The sequence below is a fragment of the Nyctereutes procyonoides genome, unplaced genomic scaffold, assembly GCF_905146905.1.
Source record: "Nyctereutes procyonoides isolate TBG_1078 unplaced genomic scaffold, NYPRO_anot_genome, whole genome shotgun sequence".
NCBI classification, from domain to species: Eukaryota; Metazoa; Chordata; class Mammalia; order Carnivora; family Canidae; genus Nyctereutes; species Nyctereutes procyonoides.
This window is the reverse complement of record NW_026575160.1, coordinates 9,913,335-9,934,750: the sequence shown is the minus strand read 5'-3', so window position 1 is coordinate 9,934,750 and position 21,416 is coordinate 9,913,335. Positions and strand designations below refer to the sequence as shown.

At 38.7% G+C, this 21,416-nt stretch overlaps 1 protein-coding gene across 1 annotated transcript in view; it reads left to right on the top strand.

Annotated features, from left to right (window-relative positions):
• RAPGEF5 (Rap guanine nucleotide exchange factor 5) overlaps positions 1 to 21,416 on the top strand; it is a 229,885-nt gene that overhangs the window by 52,802 nt on the left and 155,667 nt on the right. Inside the window, exon 6 of the mRNA XM_055314547.1 lies at positions 10,634 to 10,700. Within this exon, the coding sequence (XP_055170522.1) occupies positions 10,634 to 10,700 (67 nt within the window). The remainder of the gene's footprint in view (positions 1 to 10,633; positions 10,701 to 21,416) is intronic.

The following is a 21,416-nucleotide window of genomic DNA, read 5'->3' as shown; positions in this document are numbered from 1 at the left end:
GTAGCATCTTCATTTTTTCCTCTGGGTAATCGATTATTGTCTTTGTGACCCTCCATCTTTCTAGATAGCCAGAAAGAAGGGAAAGAAACCCATAACTTTAGTCTAATCCAGTTAAATTATTCTAATAAGGTAATTTAAAAGGCTGTTTAGCATATTTTGGTAAAAAGGTTCAGTCTTTGCCCACTCCTTGTTCCTCAGCAAGACAACCTCTGGTGTGTGGTGAGTAACAGGGGTCTCTTAAGCCTGGTAGAAAAGGCTCTCCTATCTCCACTGATTTTTGCCTAGTGGCTGGGCCACCACTTCTCTGGTATCTCTGAAGTATAACTGTGGTGTTTTGTTGGCATCTGCTGTGGAACCTGGGGCTGGTACAAGTTGAGTTTGTCCATCTTGGCAGGATGAGTGCCTGTTGGTCCTGCCTGGCTGATGGGCCTTCCTATGTACCTACTGGCATTGCTGATGCTCTTGAGGGGTCTGATTGTGGCTTCCACAGATAGCCTATTCAGTCAGCTACCTGACCTCTGTTGAAACAGCTCCCTCTCATAGCATCCTAGCCTGATTTACCTGGATTCTAACTAAGAAACAAAACAAAAACATTAATTGTTGTTACCGTTATATAAAAGTGTGCTTAATTGAATGGTATCTTAACTTTCAGATTCCTAACTAACCAACACTAGAGAAAGCTCAGTCCAGTGGTTTAAGATGAATTTATTAGCAGGGTGCCTGGTGGCTCATTTGGTTGAATGTCTGACTCTTGGTTTTGACTCAGGTCATGAGACTGAGCCTGCACTGGGCTGTGTGCTGGATTTGGAGCTCACTTAAAATTCTCTCTTCCTGCCCCTCCCCTTTGTCCCTCACCACCCCCCTTCTCTCTCTTAAAAAAAGGTTGAATTTATTAGCATTTATTATTCCATGTTCTAGACAGAAGCAAAAGGGTACTTGAGACTTGAGGTAGGTGGAACAGTGTGCAGAGCATGAAGTTGAGAATAGAGGTGGCATGTTGAGGCAGTGCAAGGCAGCTTGATGTGGCTGGAGCAGTGAGTCACAGCGAGAGGAACTCAGACTTTGAGAAGGGTGGGGAGCAAGTCTCAGATTGAATGCAGGGGTGTGTAAACCCATAGGGAAGACAGGTATTATCTTTATATTGAATAAAAAGAATGATATAACTGTGTATCTTTCATGCCAAAATAAATAAAATATAGTTTGTTACTTGAGTTCACAGCAACATTTTTGTCATGTGTTTGCTTAATCAACATGTACAGAGTTCATGAGTCTGTGAACCATTTCTATATAAAAGGGGTCTCACTACTTACAAAATGGGAAAGGACTGGCTTAGTCACTTGGCCTGAGCTGCCCTGGCAGTGACAACAATGATAAAATCAATAGTAGCAGTAATGATTCACACTTCTTACAACAGATGTTTAAAGTTACAGATGAAGCTGCTGAGGCAAGGTGGGTTACATAACTTGCCAAAGGGGCAGACCTCTACAGAGGTGACAGTTATGTAAATTGAAGGCAGAAGGTGAATTTGGAAGTGACCTTTGTGTCAATGGTTCTCAGCCATGATCCTTTCAAAAAGAAGGAGGCATAATCTGAGATCTACTGAATCAAGCCAGGGATGAAAAGATGAGACAATCCTATCAGCACTTTATATCAAGTTCTAAAGGTGAGGCTAATGTACACCAAAGTTGAAATCTACAGTTCTATAAAGTTAGCCATACAAAAGAGCTTGGTTAAGTGATAGGAAATGTGAATGCTAATTAAATCAAAGTTGTAAAATATTATGTAAAGAAGTCCAATTACTACCATTATGATGAAGATTTTATCATGCATGGTACTTGCTGCCACTTGGCTGACACTCCTAAAATTCCATACATTTAGCTTCATAAACATTTCTATTTGGAAGGGAGTCTGGAGTCCTTAGGTAATTGAATTTGCTCCTCTTAGTTTTTAGGTAAGGAAGAGGAGCAAGGAGAAGAAGGTCTGGGAGAAGGCAAACACTGGTCACCAGTACTCTTCCTCAATAGGCATTAACTGAGCATCTGGTTTGTATGAGATACGAGTTTGTGCTTTGCCCTGTGGGGATAGGACCATACTTACATATGGTCATATGTAAGGCCTTTAATGAGGCCAGCATTATTAGGACAAAGTTCAGATAGAGAAGATGAATGTGAAAACCAGAATCTTTCTCAGCAAATATTAGTAAATGGGATTCAGCAATATATAAAAGTGATAATACATCACGTAAAACAGGAGTTTATCCCAGGAATAAAAGGATGGTTCAAAGCTTAAAATCAATCAGTGTAATTCACCAGATTTAATCTAATAGGAAAAACTGCATGATAAACTCCATAGAAAAAGAGAAAGCATTTAAAAAAATTCAGCATCCATTCATGATAAAAATTCTTAGAAAACTAGGAATATAAGGAAACTTCTCCAACCTGATAAAACCTATGGCTTGCATCATACTTAATAGTGAAAGACTAGGGACACCTGGGAAGCTCAGTTGCTTAAGCGTCTGTCTTCAGCTCAGGTCATGAAGCTCAGGGTCCTGGGATCGAGCCCTGCATTGGGCTCTCTGCTCAGTGGGGAGCCTGCTTCTCCCTCTGCCTGCCACTCTGCCTATTTGTGTGCACTTGTGCTCTCTCTGTCAAATAAATAAAATCTTTTTTTAAAGAATATTTAAATATCTTTTTTAAAAAAGTAGTGAAGGATTTAATCCTTTCCCACTAAGGGAACAAGGCTAATACATCTCCTTTTAATCACTTCTCTTCAACACTAGTCAGTGCAATAGGCAAGATAAAGAAATAAAAGGTATATAGACTAGAAGAAAAAATAAAGCCACCTCTCTTTGTGAATTACCTAATTATAGAAATAGAATCCCAAGCGATCTACAAAAAACCTACTAGAAATAACAAGCAGGTTATACACTAATGCCATTAGCACCTAATGCCCTGTCACCCCTACTCTTTTATTCTCCTTATCCTGCCTAATTTTTCCTGTCTACCTGACACGTGTAAGTGAGAAATCCATTGGCATCCTTAATTTCTGAACTGGCACTGGATTAACACCTTCTAAATGAGAGATCAATGTCAAGTTTGCCGTTCCTATGCCCCAAACCTACCTTTTGTATTCCTGACCTTTCCTAATTAGATTCTCATTTTATGCTCTTTGGAGAAAAGGGAATAAATATTGGATGAGTAAACATTTTTGAGGATTTCTCAAAAAAAATTCATGATGGAACTTGGCATAGGTTTTGTATTACGATCATAGGTGAAGAAAATTTCCATTTGCTACTTTAAATTGTATAAAAATGCTGTGAAATCAGCTGGTCTTAATCTTTGTTATTACTCATCACCCCTCTCCCAAGGAAACACTAAGCCCTCCAAAATTTCCATTGTTTACAGAAAAGGCTTATTCTAGGTGTGGGAACAGATGGCTTATTTTTATCAGAGTACATAATTATTTAAGAGTAGTGCAGGAATTTTAACAAAAACTGAACTTTTAGATTTGGTTGTGCTTGCATTTGGAATGTATCTGTTTAATTAAATATTAACTATTAATCCTCATCTTCAATATAAAATGCAAAAAAGAGATCCATATTAACTAATTTTATTCAATTTTTAAAAAATATTTTATTTATTTATTCATGAAAGAGAGAGAGAAAGGCAGAGACGTAGGCAGAGGGAGAAGCAGACTCCAGGCAGGGAGCCTGATGTGGGACTCAATCCTGAGACCGCAGATCACGCCCTGAGCCAGGGGCAGGTGTTCAACCCCTGAGACACCCAGGCATCCCAATTTTATTCAATTTTAGATGAATGTGTAACTATATATCCTGGACCCTCAGTGAAATCTGTCACATTCACATTTTACTAGTGTTTGGTAAATTGCCTCTGTAGGCACAGCTAGTAGCCTGATCCTATAGAAAATTAACTTCTCTTTAGGTCGAATAGGCATTTGTATTCATGATATCAAAGATCTCAAGAAAAATCAAATTCTCATTTTTCTACCATCCCGATTTTCTTTTTTGTCATAAGAATTTGCTTTGTTAAGCAAAATCAGTGTGTCCAGTGTTAGACTGAAGGGACAGTGCTTGAGTGTACTTTTTTTTTTTTTTTTACTCTCCTGGGTCAGTGGGTATTAGATGTGGTGGAGATTGAGTCTGTGCTGCTGGAGGAGCATTCTCTTTGGCAGTGTCTAGGACTTGATATCCATGATCTCTAAAGAATAAAAACTTCAGATCTCACCCAGGAAATAGTTCTGAAGGAGAAAGTCCATGAAGTTTCCTTGCCTGACAGCCAGCAAGTACAGAACAAACTCTGGGTTGTCCCAGAAGAATGTGAACAGTGGCATCATTAGCTTACTTAACATCATTCCTTCTCCACTTGATGGAGGAAGAGCCCCTCTTTCTGCCCCAGACCCATTCTTCTTGCTGGGCTGTGGGTCTTACCCCTCCTTGGAGGCTTTTCCTTTCCTGCTCTCTCAGTATCTGTTGGCTCTCTCTTCTCCTTCAGCAAACAAATGATTCCTTCAATCATAATAACAGGAAACCAACCAACATTTGATTTTATATTTTCTTGTAGTTATTTCTCCATCCATCTTACTTGTTTTAGAGCCAAAGTTCATAGCCCTCAGCACAAAACCAAAACCCTGTAGCAGTATCAAATGAGGGCCTGACTGGCCTGGCCTTGGCTTTGTCTCCTGCCATTTCCTACTTCCTTGTCCTGCTGATCCTGCTGCAATTCCAGGGCCACTCCTTATCCATCAGATTCTCACCCTGGATATCACTTCTCCCAAGAAGTGGCCTCTGACAATCACAGATAAGGCTAAGTGACTCTCACTTGTGTTGGCAGAGTATCTTAAAGATGGATTGTGCTAAATCCACTAAATGTTTTGTTTTATTTTCATATATGCATGTGTGTGCTACGTATCTCCTATTTGTTGTGGCATCGTGTTTGAAAGATTCCTGTATAGGTTGTCTTGGTTCTGATTTTTTCCATGCCCTAGAATTTCATCAGCCTCTAGCAGAGGTAGTCTCAGGTCCATCCTAAATATTGTATTTCCCTCTATCCCCTCCAAACCAAACACATAGCACAGGACAACTCAACATCAGCCCAGCTTTGTGGGTGTGGGTGATGGTAGAGAAGTAGTGAACAGGCCTGCCTGACATGCCCCTAGAACAGAATCTTCCCTGTTAGAATTCTGATTTGTGGAGGTTGGCATGATCTCCACCTTCCTTGAGTCCCAATCTAGAATATCTCTGTTTAATGTAAAGGTTGATGTGTAGTGTGTGTGTGCAGGAAGCACTGAGACTCAAATGCAACCCCTGAGATGGCAGTAATAGCATTTTACATGGAAGCTGACTGAGGCCACGTCTCTTGCTGTTAGGTTTCTTTGTAATGTGTAGCTCAGTATAGTGTTGGCACAGGTATGTCTAGATGGTCATGGATAATCCCTCAGCTCTTTGGCATGTGCCAGTTGTGCAAAGTGTCCACACCTTGAACTACTTGACTCCAAATCTTTGCATTCCGACAACCATAAGATAGACATTTAACACATTTTCCTAAAGGAACAATGTTATGCATAGTGGTAGCTCTTGGCAGCCCACATATGCTACTCAGTATTGAGATATAGATGGAGAGACAGAACTCGTACATTTTTGAAATATCAATATCCAAATGTAAAGTGGTATTATTTGGATAATATTTCTATAATAAAATGCCTCTAGTTTTCTATCCTGAAATACCATGAAACTTCTTACAGTTAAAAAAGAAGTAGGGTTTTCCATCTTGAAGATGGTGTTGGTTGCTCTGGAATCCTAAGGTACAAATATTTTGGACAAAATCTGGTTGAGGAGTGTGAGTTCTGTCTTTTATATAGAAGATGTGTGGCAGGCTTTATTTTTAAGAACTTCATTGGAATAATCTCAAACCCAGTAAATTAATTCTCATGAAGGAATTCTCACTAAGAATTCAGGGAAACCCTGCAGGGATACCAGTTAAATCGAAGTTGGTAGGAATTACCAATTATACCTAACTGGTATAAAATAAATTCCACTGCCCGGATAATGGCCCCTGGATGCTGTTTCCTAAGGCTCGTTATTGGAACTCAATAGGATATGACTATTTAACCATCAGAGCTGAGAGATGTTCTTGGATGGGGACTCACTGTTATTTTGCTGCAGGATAAATTGTGCAAATCATTGTCAAACAATTGGCTTTCACAGTCACTACGTCAATACTAATTATTTCTTAGAAGAAGATGAGGAGGTGGGAGTGATCCTTGTATTGCTATTACTTTATTTAAGATACTTTCAGAGTTACCACGTCTTTGGTATTTGATCTAAGAAAGTCGTTGTTGGATTTGAATGATGAGGAGGTCTCTGAAAGCCAACTGCTGCAGAGACCTGGGAGAATGATGGAGTAGCTCAGGGAAAGCATTCTTGAGTAAAAGCAGTGTCCTTCTGTTGAATTGCCTACAGATAACAAGCTAATATCTTATGCAGTGGTGGTCCTGGGATAGTGATTCATAGACCAATCCATGAAGTTCAGGTGCTCAGTTAATTTATTCAACAGTTATTTATTGAATGCCTCTTATGTGCTAGGTTATATTCTAAGTGTGGGGGATGTAACCATGAACAAAACTGAAATCTCCATTCCTATGGAGCCTACAGTCCAGTGGGGGAGGACAGACAATTTCCTAAATAAACAGACTTATGTTGAAGATAGAAAACTTCATGAAGATAAAGTAGGAAGTGAGGGATATAGATAAGGGTCAGGAAAGAAGTTGACAGAGATCTCAAGGATGTGAGGCAGAAGCGAGGTAGATACCTGTGGGAAGTGTGCTAGGTCAAGGGGGTAGCCAGTACAGAGGTCTAAGGTAGAAGCATTAAGGACAGAACAACTGTTAGCGGAGGGAGAATTGTCAGCCACTGTAAAGACTTTGGTTTTATACTGAGGGAGATAGAGAGTCATTTGAGGATTTTGGGAGATGGAGAGTCATTTGAGTATTTTGAACAGAGAAGGGACATGATCTGACTTACATATTAACAAGACCACCCGAGCTCCTGGGTCCAGGTAAGAGATTTGGTGGCTGGGACAACAGTGATGGTGGTGGTAGAGGTAGTGAGAAGTGGCCAGATGAGAGATACACCTTGAAGGTAGAGCCAATAAGATTTTAGGATTGTTACAGTATAGAGTTTAAAAGAGTAGGGATCAAGGATGACTTCCAGCTTGAAGAATGGGGTTGTCATTGATATTAAGGTGAGGAAGACTGTAGAGAGGGCAAGGGTTGGTTTTGTTTTGTTTTTGGTGGGGACTGGGTAGAATGATAATGTGTGCTGTTTGATGGTTAAAGGGGCAAAGGCAGCTTTTGCCATTCCTGTGTCCTCACATTGGCACCCTTAGATATTGTAGACCTCTAAAACTATAGAAGCCGTCTGCCTACAGTACCAGGACTCAATATTTTGTCTTGGAGAATTACTGGGCCTGGCTTGAGCTGTTGGTAAGCAGAGACCTTGAGAAACAGCCATGGGAATTTGTAAATTTGTAGTGCTGGGCTAGAGTTTCCTGCTGGCACACTCTGGGATGGGTCTTCCTTCCGGGGGTCACTGCTTGTCTCTTTCTGTCTCATGTCACTTGTCACTACCATTACCTGCTGATTCTAGCTGAAGTTTCTCTGCTTCCCTTTTCTAACCACTGACAGACCACACAGAGCTTCTCTCTTCCTCTCTTGTTCACTGATCCACTTGAGTAATAATGGGAAAATATGAAAGTATTACAGTCGATTCTTTTCTTTATTCTCCTTTGTCCTGTTTCATTATCTGTTTTGATCTGATATGTGAGAACTTTGTCTTCACTGGATTGCAGTGACATGTATTCACATACATAAAGACTTTCTCTCATTTCATAAAAATACATTTTTGGGGGACAGAGTCTGGCGTTTCTGGGCATTTTGGTATAGAGCTGGGGAGGGGCAAGATGGTGAGGAAGGAAGGAGAGTGATTAGGTGTTACCCTTCCCTCTCTCTAAGCTCTTCCACTGTTTGCTTATTACCACCAGACCTGCTCCTAAGACATTACTCTTAGGTCAGATGCGGGTTGGGACAACAGATGGGGCATATTATTGGGAAATGAAGAGTATTTCTGAATTCTAGAGCTTTCAGCAGGTTGTAGGATAATCCCTGAGAGTTCGAACTCTGAGAAGAGCAGGACTAGATCTCAGTTTCAGAAAGATAATCCTCGTGTCTATAGGAGATTGGGCACAAGAGGAGAAGCCAGACACAGAGAAGTTGGTTAGAAGATAGTAAAAGCAATTGGTGCAAGAGAAGGAGAGGGCTTCAATTGTCAGTGAGGCTTAACAGAGGAACTGAAGGAAACAGAGGGAATGACCATGGGGTGACCACAGAGGCTGAGGCGTGAGAGGTGCTTGTAGAACCAGTGGAGGCAGGAGGCAAAAGCACCACAATATATTGTGTTGATCTCAAGAAACCTATAAGAAAATAAGGTTTTTGGAATTGCTCCTCAGAGCCCCTTTGAAGGCAGATGGTAAAACAAGGTGAGTTTGGGGGAGATTCAGGGGCTGGAGAATGACTTGAGTGCACTGGGCACCAGTGGTGATGGTTGTGGTGATAAAATTGGGACGAGGGCTGCAGGACAGCTCTTGGTAGGTCATCTCTGTGTCTTCCTTACACATACTGCCTTCAGAAACATTTTTTGCCAAGGCATATTTTGTGCTGGAAAAATGACAAAGGTAATTTTGCTCCTGAACAGGGACTAAATTATTTGTCAATAAACCCTCAGGGCCTCAGTGCTTACTCAAGAAGTGGCCATTATCCGTCACAGACACAAGAACTTCCCTTGGAACTCTGAGTTCCTTTCAACAGTTTGTTGTAAACACATTCATGATGGAATCTGCGCTGGTGCGAAATACCTCATGCCTGTGAACTAATCGTTGAGCAGTGAATGTGTCAGGGTCTGAGAAACAGGAGCCGGTGTGACCAGCTGCAGACTGCAGACACCTGCCCTGGTGCCCTTGTGCCTAGTGCGTTTGTTTGGCTCCTGACTTCTTGTCACATCTTCTTGTCACCTCGACTTAATCCTGTAAACCTGGTTTGATGGCTTAGGTTCTAAAGGGTTGCAAATCTCTTTCTTCTCTGTAGAACATCTTGTATATGGAATTCCCAGGAATAGATCATTTTAATCATAAAGTTCAGTGTTGCAAAATTCATGATCAGGGTAACTTGCTTTTTTGGGAATACGGGAAGTGACAACGCTCAGTTCCCACTGTTTTTATTGGGCAGATTATTAACTGATATGTCAAACACTTTGCAACACAGGTAATTAAGTCACTTGATGTCAGCACCACTTCATACCCATATCATGCAGTCCTTATAAAGGCACTGGTTTTTCATCCACAGCTCTGACTTAGTATTTTTTTTTTCCTATGAAAGGTTTTTAAAAACATAGAAACAAGAAGCCAATGCCAGAATTGATCCGACTGGCCTTTCCCTTCTTAAAGAGCTTCTCCTTAGCCCTCCTGCCCCACGAAGCGAGCCTGTCAGCAGGCCCACTGCAGTTAAGGAGATTGAAATCAATCATTGCGCTGCCGTTCTGATAACACTGCTCTGCAGGGCAATTACCAGCGATCCCTCCACATCCACAGAAGGTGTCGAAAGGGATTGCTGTGGGAATAGATCTGGGAGACAATTACATATGTTCAGTTGGCATTAATTTCTTTTTCTTTGACCAAGCCAGGAAAAAAAAATGTCGTTTTATAAAATTTGCTTTAAGTTGATAATTTTGGTATACCTGAAACTAAGGTAATATTGTGTGTCAAATATACTTCAATTCAAAAAAAGGAAGAGATATGTTAATGTATATATTTGTGTTGTGAAAATTTTTATGAGTTACGTTACAGAGGTGGTTCTCCTGAACAGACAACCTGATCTTATAACTATATGTTTATGTCTCTTTAGTTATTTAGCATATGCACAATTTTCTTGGCTTCTCAACTGGGTTATAGTATTTTCTCTTATTTCTCTTTCTTTTCTTTCTTCTTTTTTTTTTTTCTGTGAGCGCTTAGAGCCTTCTCAAGTATGGGGTATGTTATTTTAAAAAAGAAGGAAGAGCTTCTACTGCTATTGTATTCCACATAATTCCTGTCACAGTATTAAGTCTATAATAGACTGTTTCAAAACAAATCTGTTTTAGGTGAAACTCAAGTGTAGTGGGAAATTCATGTGTCAGATTTTCAAAATCTGGACTTCATTTAGACTAGGAGGGAGTTTTGGTACTTAACCACCTTCCACTCACATCTGTTTATGCTTTGTGCATGCCCATATTCGTAAATCTAATGTGTCAGAACTATTCTGTGATATCGTTTGGAGACAAATACTCGATCCTCAGGATTTAATTGGTATATATATTGTAAAGAGGTTCTTGCTAATTGATTTTGAAGGAACAGTTGGGTTGCAACAGAGCTGTGTCCCCTGGCATTACTGATACCACGTTATTTGCATGGCTACTTTCACTCATGTAGTAAACAATAATGCCATTACTTGCCATGTGTTCCCCATAATTTGGTAGATAAATTTGAGCAACCAAAACTAAAAGTAAATTGGTCTTTGTTTTTCAAAGGTCTCATCAGAAAATCGAAGACTCGGAAGAAAGCAGTGATGAAATTCTTGCTCGCCTAACGTCTGCGGTAAGACATGCAGTTTTCCCTGCCTACGGGTATAGAAAATAAGGAGGGTCAGGGTCTTCAAAGGGAGGCAATTTGGGTAGTAGTGCAGAGAGATACTTGCTCTGTGGGTGTGCATCAATGTGGGAGGCCCACATCGAGGCAAAAAGAGACATGGCATTGACTTGCTAACTCAGTGCAGCTTCTCCAAGCAAGATCATAGATATTCCTGGTGGAAAGTTCTGGAACCGTAGTGTAGACGTGATATCTGATTTTTAAAATACAGTATGACTTAACCTAGGGAGTGTTGTGACCTGCCACACAAAGGAGAATGCCACACATTAGGGGGAAAAAAAACTTTACCTCAACTAACGAAAGGCCAGGTCGTTGGTTTCTAACATACTAGGTCACAGCATTTTTGGTTGTTTTCTTTCTTTCTTTCTTTCTTTCTTTCTTTCTTTCTTTCTTTCTTTCTTTCTTTCTTCTTTCTCTTCTCTTCTTCTTTCTCTTCTCTTCTCTTCTCTTCTCTTCTCTTCTCTTCTTTTCTTTTCTTTCATTTTAGTTATTTATTCATGGAGACAGAGACATAGGCAGAGACATAGGCAGAGGGAGAAGCAGGCTCCCTCTGGGGAACCCAATACCAGACTCGATTCCAGGACCCCAGGATCACAACCTGAGCCAAAGACAGACGCTCAACCACTGAGCCACCCAGGTGTCCCTTTTGGTTGTTTTCTAAAGCCACTAATCAGACTTGGTAATTGCCTTGTTAGTTGAGGAAAAGCCCATGACCTCCTTGATAGAAAAAGCTAGGTATGGGTGCTAATCATGGAGCCCTAGTTTTTGACAGGCTCTAACTATCTGTCCTATCTGACAAAATCTTTATCCATTGTTTTGGCTTTCTGGAAATTTTTCTAACCTCTCCAAAGATTGTTCACTTCTGCTTTAACTTCATTATTGAAATGGTAATTGCTGAAAATCACACTGGATTGCATTATGTACGTGAAGGAAACTGATCTTTTACAGTTTTATACACCAGGTCTTAGCATCTACAAACAGCTTGAAAGTTAAAAGTTGCCTTTCCTATTCTTCTGGAATGTATCTTAGAAAAGTAGTTTTTTTATTAAATACAGTGATTGGTGGTATAAAGCCTCATGTGAAATGGAGTCTTGATAGCATGTTAAGAAAAAATATTTCTGAGACCTTTGCAGTTCTTTATTTAACCTTTTTTTAATTGAGGCATAATTGACATACAACATACATTAGTTTCAGTTGTATAACCTGATGATTTCATATTTGTATATATATTTTGTGAAATGATCACCATAATAAGCCTAGTTAACATCTATCACCTCACATAGTTACAGAATATTTTTTCTTGGGCTGCGGACTTTTAAGATTTGCTCTTAGCAACTTTTAAATATATAGTAGTCACCATGCTATAAAGTATATCCAATAACTTATTTATTTTATAACTGGATGTTGACTTTTTGACTCCCTTTACCCATTGTGCTGACCCCTGAACTTCTCACCTCTGGCAACTACCAATCTGCTCCATATATCTATGAGCTTGTTTTTTATTGTTGCTGTTGTTACTGGGTTTAGATTACACATGTATGTAAGGACATATACTATTTTCTTTCTCTCTCTGATTTATTTCACTTAGCAAAATGCCTCAAGTTCCATCCCTGTTGTCACTAATGGCAAAATCTCATTCTTTTTTATAGCAAAAGTAGTATTCCCTTGTGTGTGTGTGTGTGTGTGTGTGTGCGCGCGCACACGCGCATGTGTGTGTGTATCACATCTATTCATCTATTCATCCATCTATTCATCCATCTATTCTATTCATCCATCGATGGATACAAGTTATTTCCATATCTTGGCTATTGTAAATAATGCTGCAGTGAGCATTGGGATGCATGTATCTTTTAGTGTTTTTGTTTTCTTTGGTTAAATACCCAGAGATGGAATTGTTGGATCATATGGTAGTTCTGTGGTGTAGCCAGAGTGGCTACACCAATTTACATTCCCACAAACAGTGTACAACAGTTCCCTTTTCTGGACATCCTCTCCAGCATTTGTTATTTCTTGTCTTTTTGGTAATAGTCATATGGACATGTAGGAGGTAATATCACATTGTGGCTTTGATTTGCATTTCCCTGACGATTAGTGGTGTTGAGCATCTTTTCAAGTACCTATTGGCCATCTGTTTGTCTTTTTTTGGAAAATGTGTATTCAGGTCTTCTGCCCATTTTTCAGTTGGATTGTTTTTTTTGCTATTGAGTTGTATGAGTTCTTTATATATTTTGATAGATATATGACTTGTAAATATTTATCAGATATATGACTTGGAAATACTCGTTCCCATTCAGTAGTTGCCTTTTCATTTTATTGATGGTTTCCCTTTGGTATACAGAAGCTTTTTAATTTGATGTATCCCACTTACTGATTTTTGGTTTTGTTGTTTTTGCTTTTGGTATTGGATCCAAAAAAATCATTGCCAAGACCAATATCAGTGAGGTTACTGCTTATATTTTCTTCTAGAAGTTTTATATTAATTTCAGGTCTTATAGTCATCTTTAATCAATTTTGAATTTATTTTTGTGTATGATGTAAGAAAGTGATTTAGTTTAATTTTTTTGCATGCAGCTGTCCAGTTTTTCCAACACTATTGAGGAGATCATACTTTGTTCATTGTATATTATTAGATCTTTTGTCATACATTAATTGACCATAAATGTATGGGCATATTTCCGAACTTTTTATTATCTTCCATTGATGTAGGTGTCTGTTTTTATGCCAGTACCAGAGTATTTTGATTACTGTAGCTCTGCGATACAGTTTGAAATCAGGGAGCATGATGCTTCCAACTTTGTTCTTCTTTCTCAAACTTACTTTTGGCTTTTTGGGATCTTTTGTGGTTCCATATAGATTTTGGAATTGTTTGTTCTATTTCTGAGAAAATGGCACTGGAATTTTGATAGGGATTGCACTAAATCTATAGACTGTACCAAAGATCAAAATTGTAATAGCCATCTGTTTAAAAAGCACTCATTATGGACCAGTTATTATGTTAAATATTCTGTGTATTGTACATACACATACATATACATTCTGTTAAACTTCACATCTCTATGAAATAAGTGGTATTATCCCTATTTTGTAGATAGGAAAACTTGTAGAGGTTAGGTAACTTTCCCAAGGTCACACACCTAGAAAAAAAACAAAGCCAGAATTTTAACTCAGACTTTTCTACTTCCTCGTCATGTTTCCTTAACTATTATGCATCTTTTTTTTTGTAATGTAATATATTGTTGGGGTAGTTTCAGAAGCAGTAAAGACATGCAAGATATTTCCTATAGTCATACCAGGAAGACAAGTACCTTTAGAGAGTTCAGATACAAAATGATTGGCAATTGAGCACTGAATATAGTGGTGTATATACATAGTAGATTCAAGAATAGTAAGAGCTTCACTGAAGAGATGTAAACTACCATTGAAGGCAGTCAGGATTTGAATATACGATAATTAGGAGGACGTACTCTAGCAGTGGGGTTTATTGTGTGCAGGTGGAGGAATGAGAAAGTAGAAAGGGAAAGTACTGAGTAGACCTGGTTAGAGAAGAAGATTCTAGTCAAGCAAAATGAAAGACTTTTTGAACAACATATTAAAATAATAAAATAGACATGAAAGAAAAAAGAAAGATGAGGGGCACCTGACTCAGTACAGCATGTGACTCTTGATCTAGGGATCATGAGACCAAGCCCCACATCAGGCATAGAGATTACTTTAAAAAAAAAAAAAAAGAAAGAGAAAGAAAGGAAAGAAAAGGAAAAAAATAAGCAGGTAAATGAGTTGGAGGTGGGGAGACTGAGAGGCTGCTGTAAACGTACTTTATTGTGGTTTTTGTGGGAACCACAGGAAAAATTAGTTCAAAAAGCAGCACAAAGAATTTTTTAAAAATCAGGACGAGGTAGAAGGTAGAAGAGGCAAGAGTAAAGGTAGAAGAGGAGTCAGAATGGAAAAGTGATGATACTCTTAGGAAGTTGAGTAAAATATCTGGAAGGAGACACAGAGTTTGGACATGCCAAGTTTGAGGACAAAGAAATATAAAATATATAAATATTCAAGAAATACCTGGAGATGTGAATCAGGAGTTTATAGAGGTCAGGGCTAAACTTAAAAGAATCAGTCACAGAGAGGCTATCAGTTGAAGAGCGGAGTAGGAGATGGGGGTTTGGGGAGTACCCACAGTAAGAGGGCAGTAGGGAGATGAGAGAATAGCAAGAGAGAATTAGCTGAATGGTTTATAATATGAAAGTCAAATTCGAGAGAACCTCTGAAAAGGAGGGATAGACAGCAAAGCAGTTCTATGTATTTGGCTGAGGTAATCTTACTAGGATAATCTACAAGCTAAAACACTGAATAAATTGAGTTGAGGTAAGGTACGGGAATAGTGGTATTTAGCAATGAGAATAAAGGGCAGAGGAGGGACACCTGGGTGGCTCTGTTGGTTAGGCATCTGATTCTTGATTTCAGCTTAGGTCATCATCTCAGGGTTGTGAGATCAAGCTTAGCATCAGGCTCTGCCCTGGGTGTGGATCCTGCTTAAGATTCTCTCTTTCCTTCTGCCCCTCTCTCCACCCTTTCTTAAAACGGGGGTTGGGGGGCACAGAAGAGAAAATGTCATCTCTTCAATTCATGGATGATTGGCTTAGAGTAATGAAAATATCATTGAACTGAGATCGAGGACCTTGATTCTTAATTTTTCCAACAATGTGCCTTTGGCCAACTTGAATGGTTGGGCTAGATAATATCTTAAGTCCTAAAATTCCTTCATGCATTGTATAAGCATTTGTGAAGGAACTGTTGTGCCTCTTGTCTTTTTTTTTTTTTTAAGACTTTATTTATTCATGAGAGACACAGAGAGAGAGAGAGGCAGAGACACAGGCAGGGAGAGAGAAGCAGGCTCCATGTAGGGAGCCCGATGTGGGACTCGATCCTGGGACTCCAGGATCACACCCTGCACCGAAGGCAGGTGCTAAACTGCAAAGCCACCCAGGCGTCCCAACCTCCCGTCTTTACAATACAGTTATTCTTATTGGCAGTAATATAAAAACTTTATGTAGGTGCAAACACCATGCATGAAGGAGAATATTTATGAACGTCCCTTAGTAACCATTCTCATCTACCATGACCCTCAAACACATTAAAGAAAAGCAAAACCGACATCTGTAATGTGGAGTTGTTGATGTGCTCCTTAAGGGCTCGTATGTTTGGGGGGCAGTAGAAAGGGGTCAGTAGTCCCCAGAGGTGCAATTTACTGTGCTATTTTATATATTCACCTTGGGGGCTTACATATGGGGGCTTACAATTTGGGGGGCTTTGTATATGCAATCTTAAAAGAAATTGCTCATTTCTTTAATCCCGATAGTTTATTTTTTAAAAAATTTTTAAAGATTTTATTTATTCATGAGACACACAAAGAGAGAGGCAGAGACATAGGCAGAGGGAGAAGCAGGCTCCATGTGGGGAGCCTGTTGCGGGACTCAATCCCAGGACCCTGGAATCATGACCTGAGCCAAATGCAGATAGATGCTTAACCACTGAGCCACCCAGGTGTCCCTACCCCAATAGTTTATTATCCCAGCTTAGGTCCATCAAGAGAAAGGTCCTGTTCTCTATAATAAAATAATAATACCTGGAATTCTACCCTGGAAGAAAACACAAGTGAGTTGTTTTCTTTTGTTTTTAAATATTCATTTACTCATTTTTAGTGAGAGAGAGAGAATGTGTATGCATATGCTTGAGCAGATAGAGGGGCAGAGACAGAGGGAGAGAAAGTATCTCAAGCAGACTCCCTGCCGCTAAGTGCCAAGCCCAATGCAGGGCTCGTTCTCATGACCCTGAAATCATGACCTGAGTTGAAATCAAGAGTTGGATGCTCAACCGACTGAGTTACCCAGGTGCCCCAGTGAGTTTTTATATTAAAGGAACATGAAAAGAGAGTACATAAGTAGAAATAAAAATGTCACGATAACTTAGTGAGATTTACAGTTGTTAAATTCACACGAACATGCATGATAAAAATGTTCCAGCCATGTTTCTGGTGATTTTCAGGAAAGAGGTACTCTTTTAAGTACCTAACATCCAAAAACCTTAACAATAAGACTCTGTAAAAGGTTTTCAGCTTGGGCTAAAAGAACATGGCTATAGTACACTCCTTCCATTATAGAAAGTCTACAGAAACATTCTGGGCTTTAATATCTGGAAATAGTTTCCCTATTATTACAATCCAGGGTATACTAAATTTAGGGAAGAGTTTATGATGAATTAAGTACTTCTTTGAAAGCCATATTTCTTAGGATGTAGATTTCTGAAGTAAGCTAAATTTTGAGAAGAACCAGAAGTACTTGGGAAACATTCAAAGACAGGAAATGGAAACATGAGCATCCTTGAGTAGCAGATAAAGCTGATTCTAAGCTTCTGTCTCTTGCTTACTTAAGACCAAAGTCCAAAACAAACCCTATTAGGCTATTTCTCTTTCTTTAGGCTAAATTTTCATGATGGAAATTGTAGAGATAAGGAAATACAAATATCTTATCTGGGCTTAAGTGAAATTTATTATTTGTGTTCACACAATGTAATTGTCAAGCCTCTGACAATGTAATGTAAGTTAGGCTAAGCTATGAATTATGTGTAGTAGATGCCTATTTGGTGACATGGTTATGTTAGTGGCACTTATAAAAGGACAAGGGGGCTTGTGGTGTGGTGCACTATGCTGCTTGGTCCAGTGAAGTCGGCCATAACTTAGATGGTGAAAAAGAATACTGTTGAATATCTACAATGAGACACTAACTTGGTAGTGGTAGGGATGGGCATATCTTGAGAAATGTGGACATATTGTGAGAGATAAATTAAAATTACAAATCAAAGAGATTTGATTTGGCTGGGTCAGTCAGTAGAGCACATGACTCTTGATCTTGGGGTTGTGAGCTAGAATGCCCCTGTTCGGTGTTTTTAAAAAATTACAAATCAAGTGTTCTGAATTTAGGAAGAGGAGGGCAAAATCTAAAATTTGGGGACCATTAACTAGATACTCTTATTCCCTTGTATTCCTTCTAAAAGCTGATTTAGTTTATCATTCTCATCAGTTTCAATTTCTTTGTATGTTTCTACTCTATCCCCTTGCTCATTTTTTTCAGTTCATATAATTTTATCATAGAAGCTCTGCATGTGATGCTTTTAATGGTATTTCTAAATTCCTGCTCATAGGGTACAGTATCACTCCTCTAAGAAATATCACTGAGCTGAAAAAATTTTTTAAATAAACTAAATTATAAATGGAGTGTCGACGACAAGTTCTAGAAGAAACCATCCTCCCTCCCCCACATCAAAGCAAAAATGTATGCTAGGATATATAATATTTGGTGAAAGCGTTAGAAAGAAACCTGCTATGAAATTTATTTATATACCTCTCTAGGAATAAAAGACATAGTTAAAACTGGCTGCTGCCCATTGTCAGTGTCACAAAAACATTTTTCCCTGCTCAATGTCCACAACTTGTGATGTCACTCCATCAGTTTTCATGTCGCCTGTGAACTTGTTCTCTTAGGATTTCTAGCATTCTTTATAGTTAAAGTCTTGTTCCTACTTTTTCTCCATTTGGGATCCTACTTTCCAGGTAGAACGCATCTAGTTTACTCACATTCACTAAGACCTGCACTTAGGCCTTTATCTGATTCTTCTCCTAATTTGTCTTTTCCTTAGAGTTCTCTTGAGAAATACTTGTTACGGAGCCATAGAGAACTGAGTCTTAATGGACAAGCAGTTGTCCTGTAGCATCCAGGGCCTGATGGAACTCAAGGATGCCAACTTTTCAAGATGCTCTCTCTTGCTGGCTCTCTCCTTTCTCTGCTGTTGCTTGTTCTTAAGTTCTGCTATTACACATTTGGATCTCCTCTCTGCTGTCTCCTCTGAAGCTCAGTCATTTTCTCTAAGGATGTGCCTTTCACAGGACTCCGTTCATAACCTTTCTGTCTGGGAAGCATGTAATGTGGCTAGGATTCCCTCAGTTTGTCCTTCTTGATGAATCTACATGTGGGGTTTGCTATGTTGGAGGAATCCCTTTTTGAACAGTAGTATCTGAAGAAAACAGTGACAGCTTTTTCAATTGGAAACTTTCAAGATGGTACCAGTTCAGGAAGCAGAAATAGCATGGGATTTGGGTTTTGATGAATCTTTAGAATTTTCTTAAGAGATGATACTCCAAGTTAGCAAGTTTTGGAAACAATCCTAGGTTAGGGAGAATGGGGAAGATTTAGTCAAATTTAGTAAATGATGAGCACAATTCGGTGATGATTTTTACCATACTTAGAGATAGATTTTTTATTTTTTTATTTTTTTTATTCATTTTATTTTTTTTGGGATAGATTTTTTAAAACACTGAAATGCCAGTTTCCACTCACTCTTTTTCCTGGCTATGTGCCTCTCCCTTTCTGGGGAATGGAAAAATGGAGTATAGTTAATCTCCCTTTTCTTAGTCTATCGCAGACCTGAGTGGGCATGTTTGCTCAGAGAACAGAAGTAAGTTAATCCCCTGGGGACTGACTAACCTTCTTTCTGACTGCTGCAGGGTGATGACCATCTTGTTACCTTATATTTCTTATCTGTAGGAACATAACATTCTTACTTGGAATACTTACCTTGGCTCCAATTTTCCTGGTGGCTTAAGAGCTACTGTGTGATTTGGGGGAAAGGCCAATAGATTGAATTTTGAGACAGTGTCAAGGGAGGCTAGAGAAGACAGACCTGGTTTCGAAGATCATCAGAAAGGCATCAGAGGAATTGTAGCACATTTCAGGCACAGTATTCATTGTTCTTGTTATTTACAAGGAGCCATGGGACTTGTCAGTACCTTTCCTCATTATTCTTTAGATCTACCTTCATCAGTTAGAGTATCCAAAGGGCTATGGATTGTAGGTCTCTGAGACCACATGGACAGCTGGTTAAAACTCCTGCAGTTTTCCTCAGGTAGGATCTCACAGTGGCACTTCACCAACTTGTCATTATCAATACTTGAACAGACAGCTGAATGGTAGATTTCTGTCCTTTGTCAACAAAAAGTGCTTATATGTTTTATACCTATTACACATCAAAATTTTCTTCATCCTGGGAATAGATCCCTAAATGCCACATGTACACACACACAACTTTTTTTAAAGGTTTATTTATTTACTTATTTATTTGAGAGAGAGAGAAAAAAAAATGAATGAGCAGGGGAGGGGCAGAGGGAAAAGCAGACTCCCCACTAAGCAAAGAGCCAGACGTGACTCAATCCCAGGACCCCGGGATCATGACCTGAGCCAAAGGCAGACACTTAACCAACTGAGCCAACCAGGCATTATACACACAATTTTTTAACATTAATTACTAAGTTACCTCTATTTCCAAAGAAACCACCTTCACATACTTAGATTATATGGTAATCTTATTTAACTCTAGCCCTGAGAATTTGGTTTCAGTGAGCAACATAATACATGCTGTTTTGCCTATTGAAATGATGCCAGAGAGGGAACATTTATTTAAAAGCATTTCTTCAGAAAGGTGTGAGTGTATAGAACCCATTCAAGAATAAAACAGGTCTCAACAAATCCCTTTTGAATAGGAGTAAAGTGTGTGTTTTTATGTGTGTACATGTATGTATTTATATGTATTATGGGATTTGGTTATTTCTTTCCAAGGTGAGGATAATCATTTTGATATGCAATATGCATAGAAAACATAGACATTTTTAATTGACAAGAAATAGAAATACACCATTCAGCTATCAATTTATATATTGACAGTCATGAGTTTGTAAAATGTTACCATGAAATCTTATCTGAGGGCAGTTGAAAGAATTTGAAAAAATTGATCCATGACACTTCATATTGAGCTGCTGCTTTGTGCATTTTTAAAAATAGAACTTCTTATAGCTGCTTAGATGAAATGTAATTTCACATCCTTAGGATAATGTTATAGCTTTATACAATATATCCATATGTGCAGAAGGACCAGGAGGCATGTAAAAGACTGAAAATTACTTGAGTTTTTGGTGATGATCGAATAAGGTAGATTTTAACTTAGTTCCTATTATTTTATATTGTTGTAGTACTTAACTATATAATGGAATCTTATGTGAGTATTGGGTAGAAATAATGTGCATTCCACTGCTATATTTGTAAATGTCAAAATGATGGTAATGATGGTAGTGAGTTGTCATTACTATGGGTTATGTTTGCAGTTCTCTTTTATTTATCTGACACTTGGATTGTTTGGTTTGAACATAAAGACTCTGCAATTTAAAAAAATTCCAGAATAGAAAAAAATTTCCATAATGGAACCATTCATTAGTAACTTATTATTAACTTAAGTGTTTATTGCTTCCTAGGTTATTTTTCTTGTATGTATACTTTTTTACAAAAAAAAAAAGGACCCTTTTATTTTGTGGTCTGTACTTTCAGCAAGTATGTTTTCAGTGCTGAAAAACTCCTCCTGTGGCATTTTTGTGGCTCTAAAGTACCACGTTCCGTGGATTTTTCATTATCTCCTGCTCTGGGCATTGTAATAGCAATCTTCTGCGATTACAAACAACACAAGGATGAAATTCTTTGTGGGGAAATTATTGAAGAAACTTGCTTGCAGATGCCGTTTATTAGCCTGTTGATTTAAGAAGACCAAGTGAAAAATAGGTAAAAGGCT